At 41.4% G+C, this 3346-nt stretch overlaps 1 protein-coding gene across 1 annotated transcript; it reads left to right on the plus strand.

Annotated features, from left to right (window-relative positions):
* Nucleotides 1–1528: 1528 nt before the first annotated feature.
* LOC112392076 (A-kinase anchor protein 13-like) lies at nucleotides 1529–3307 on the plus strand. The gene is made up of 3 exons (XM_024733607.1): nucleotides 1529–1899; nucleotides 2327–2397; nucleotides 2868–3307. Exons 1-3 carry the CDS (start codon nucleotides 1707–1709, stop codon nucleotides 2925–2927), a joined length of 324 nt encoding a protein of 107 aa, XP_024589375.1. The 5' UTR covers nucleotides 1529–1706; the 3' UTR covers nucleotides 2928–3307.
* Nucleotides 3308–3346: the final 39 nt, after the last annotated feature.

Below are 3346 nucleotides of genomic sequence, written 5' to 3' on the forward strand. Positions count from 1 at the left end.
CTCCCCCCTTTTTATTTACCAGTTGTACTCTGTCTATACTGTCAGCTTACAACCACTGTATATGGCACTCTCCCCTTCTTAGACCCGAACTGTAGTCTTCATCATTCTGCAAGAACCGCCACCAGTTTTTATCAGTGTCTCTCCAGTCATTTGGGATGTCTAAAGCTTATTCTTTAGTAGATGTCTCAGGAGAGGTTCATGAGGATAATATACCGAGTCCTTGCATATCGGTAATAATCTGTGCCCTTTATACTTGAAAATCTGTTCTGCTGGGTCTAAAATCCTTGGTTCACGTTCTCTTCCTCTGAGTGTCTTAATTCTCAAATATTTATTTATTTTTTTCTGACGTAAAGCATTGCTGGCAGAGTCTGACCGTAATTTGATTTTCCCCATGTAAGTCGCGTGCTCTTTGCCTAGACGCCCAAAGGATTTTTTTCCCCTAAATCCGAATAGTTTTACTAGACTATGCCTTGGTGCTGGTTATCCTGGAATGATGTTCTCGGGTTCACAGTGTTCTATTTTGACATATAGTTTCAGATTTTTCAGATTTCAGAGCTGTATTCTTATAGTTTTTAGTATTTTTCCTACACCCTTGCTTTGATTTTCTTCTTCAAGAACTCCCACTATCCATATGTTGGATCATCTTTGCCTGTCTTCAGTACTTCTTGCTTCCCATAGTACTTTTTAGAGCTTCATCTTTTTAATGTTTAAATATCCTTTCACCATCTATTATCTTAAGTCATTTTCTTTTGGGTTTATTTGTTCTCATATTCTAGTTCAGTTTCCATTTCTTAAAGGGATACCTTTTTTCCTTTCATTTCCACTTGAGTTTTGCCACCTCCTTTCTGTGTTTTCTGATTCTGACTTAGGTTCTTTCATGTCTTGTGTCATTTTATTTTATTAGCTCACTTATTTTATGGACATGTCCTTCTGATGTGCTTTTATTATATGTAGGGAAGTTATGCCCCTTGTTCTTTCTGTCTCTCTGCCTTTTCTTAACTTTGTGTGGGATTTCACTTTGACGTTTTTCTGTTGCTCATTTTTGCGTGAAATACATTTCCTACATTTTTAGGCTAAGATAGCTTTTTTCACTTCATCGGACTCTTCTATTGTTTTCATGTAGTGTTTTTAGAAAATAACAATGGCTTGTCTTAGGAGATTCCCTGCCTCTGTTTCCTCCCTTATTCCATCTGGACCTTCCTTTTCCTTTATCTCTGTTGCTTCTCTCCTGCTCAATTTTTATTCCACTGTCAGCACGTCCTCCTTTCTGTGGGACACTGCTGCTCTAGAAGGGAACCCTAGCTGGTTGGATTTGAGAATTCAGATGCTGAGACTGCTCTAGCCCCTTGACCTCCCTATGGGAGGGGCAAAAAGCCTGCCAGTTTGAACTGCAGTTCTCAAATTGCCTCACCTTACTTCCTAGGGAATTCCTTTTGGCTGCTTTGGATCTGACTCCCGGAGCCATGCTCCTTCCAGTAAATTACTCTGCCTTCCCTGTACCCTTTTAAATCTCCTAGGTCTCATGTGAATAAGGCTGAAGAGTTAATCTCTGCATTTCCAGTAGAATCCATCTAATGCATGTATCCTGAGCTGAGAGCTTTCTCTCAGCAAAGGAAGTCACGTAGTCACTTTGGAATTTTCTGTTCCTCTTCCCTTTACATATAGTGTATTACCATGAGATTTTCTTTTTCCCATTAAAAGAGGAGATGTCAGTTTTGTATGTTTCCTTTCTTCCAGTGGAGATCCTTCAGGGCTTGGTGAGTGGAAGCCTGGGAGGCACACTTGGGCAGGCTGTCAGCAGCCCTGTTGAACAAGAAGGCATGGTAGGCCCCGTTTCCTTGCCCCGGAGAGCAGAGACCTTTGGAGGATTTGACAGCCATCAGATGAATGCTTCTAAAGGTCAGTGGTTTTGAACTCATGTGTTCTTATCGGCAATCCTTAACTGTCACAAGTAAAAATGATCTGTACTCTGGGAGCTCCATCTCCTCTGTCCCAATCAGTCAGTAAATGTTTTAGTGAGATCCTAATAAGTATCTAGCTGCTAAAACACTCAGGAACCTCTATGAATGTCATGTTCATTTTCAGTAATAAAAGAGGTTTTCCTGAGATCTCAGCTAAGCTGTAGCCAAAGGGGGGTAATAACACTTGTTTTTCCTTTCTGCTTCTAGTTCTTCTGCATCCATAAAATTATTAATAATCAGTCACTTAGCTGCCATTGGCATTAATAGGATTCAGAAATATTCTGTCCCTAAGCTATGTATATAGTATTTCATTGGCTAATCTGTTTTACAACGGCAAAAAAACCCCACCTTGTTTGTTTGTTTAGGAGGTGAGAAGGAAGAGGGCGATGATGGCCAAGATCTTAGGAGAACAGAGTCGGATAGTGGTCTGAAAAAGGTATTTCTTTCTAAAGTACACTCCCTAAGTCCTCCCTGGCACTTCCTCTAAATTCATAGTCTTTGAAACTAGCCTACTTTGATTTTGTTTTGGATGCCCAATTTGCCGTTTTTATTTCCTGTTTTATCTGAAGAGGAAAGCACGTTTTTAAGCAAACAGTACAATTCAGAGCCCCACGTTCTTGGCCGTTGGGCCTGTCTCCAGACACCACGTCTACGTGCACAGCTCTGCCGCGGCCGTGGCTGGACCAGTTTCATTAAGAGGCTTGTTTAAATGCACACACCCACCTGAACTCTTTGCAAGGCTTCAGTAACAGTTCAGCCTCAAATCTTCACTGCCCTGCAGTGAGAAGCTACTGTAGAAAAGAACGAAAACGGGAAGTCACAGCATAACTCAGACACACGCTGAATATCATTCTTGCCTCAGAGTCTTCGTTGTTTTTAAATGCACTTTTTTTGTTTGTTTTATAGGGTGGAAATGCTAACCTGGCATTTATGCTTAAAAGAAACAGTGAGGTAAGAATATTATGAGCTATTTAAAAGAATATGATTTTGTTATAATTGCTAGGTTAGGAATACTCATTTCTGTTTTGCCATGATGAACAAGCTTGGCTCCTGGCTGATCTGTGCAGTTGTGTTTCCTTTCCCTGGCCCCAGGGCCTCGTCTTGCCCTTTTGGCAGAGTACTGCCTCTGCTTCTCTGTCCTTGAGAAGCCCCTTGCTTTCTCTAAACGTGGGCCATGAAGCTCCCACGGTGATTTCTTTCCATCTGCGCACACTGAGTAGAATTTGTAGCCACCTTTGCTGTAATACAAGCCTGGCAGCAAAGCCACAGTCTGGAACGTGGCAAATTAACTTGTGGGTAAAATTTGGCATAATAATTTCTGATCCTGCAACTCAGCTTGAGTTTCCTTCTTCGAGCACTGCATTTCGCTCTGTGTGTGTCACTCT

The sequence above is a fragment of the Neophocaena asiaeorientalis genome, unplaced genomic scaffold (assembly GCF_003031525.2).
Source record: "Neophocaena asiaeorientalis asiaeorientalis breed wild unplaced genomic scaffold, Neophocaena_asiaeorientalis_V1.1 C49019624, whole genome shotgun sequence".
Taxonomy (NCBI): Eukaryota; Metazoa; Chordata; class Mammalia; order Artiodactyla; family Phocoenidae; genus Neophocaena; species Neophocaena asiaeorientalis.

Coding starts and splice junctions, on each gene's coding strand:
- LOC112392076 (XM_024733607.1), top strand. CDS start 1,707: ATGTCAGTTTTGTATGTTTCCTTTCTTCCAGTGGAGATCCTTCAGGGC. Junction 1,900..2,326: donor TCAGATGAATGCTTCTAAAG/GTCAGTGGTTTT, acceptor TTGTTTGTTTAG/GAGGTGAGAAGGAAGAGGGC. Junction 2,398..2,867: donor CGGATAGTGGTCTGAAAAAG/GTATTTCTTTCT, acceptor TTTGTTTTATAG/GGTGGAAATGCTAACCTGGC.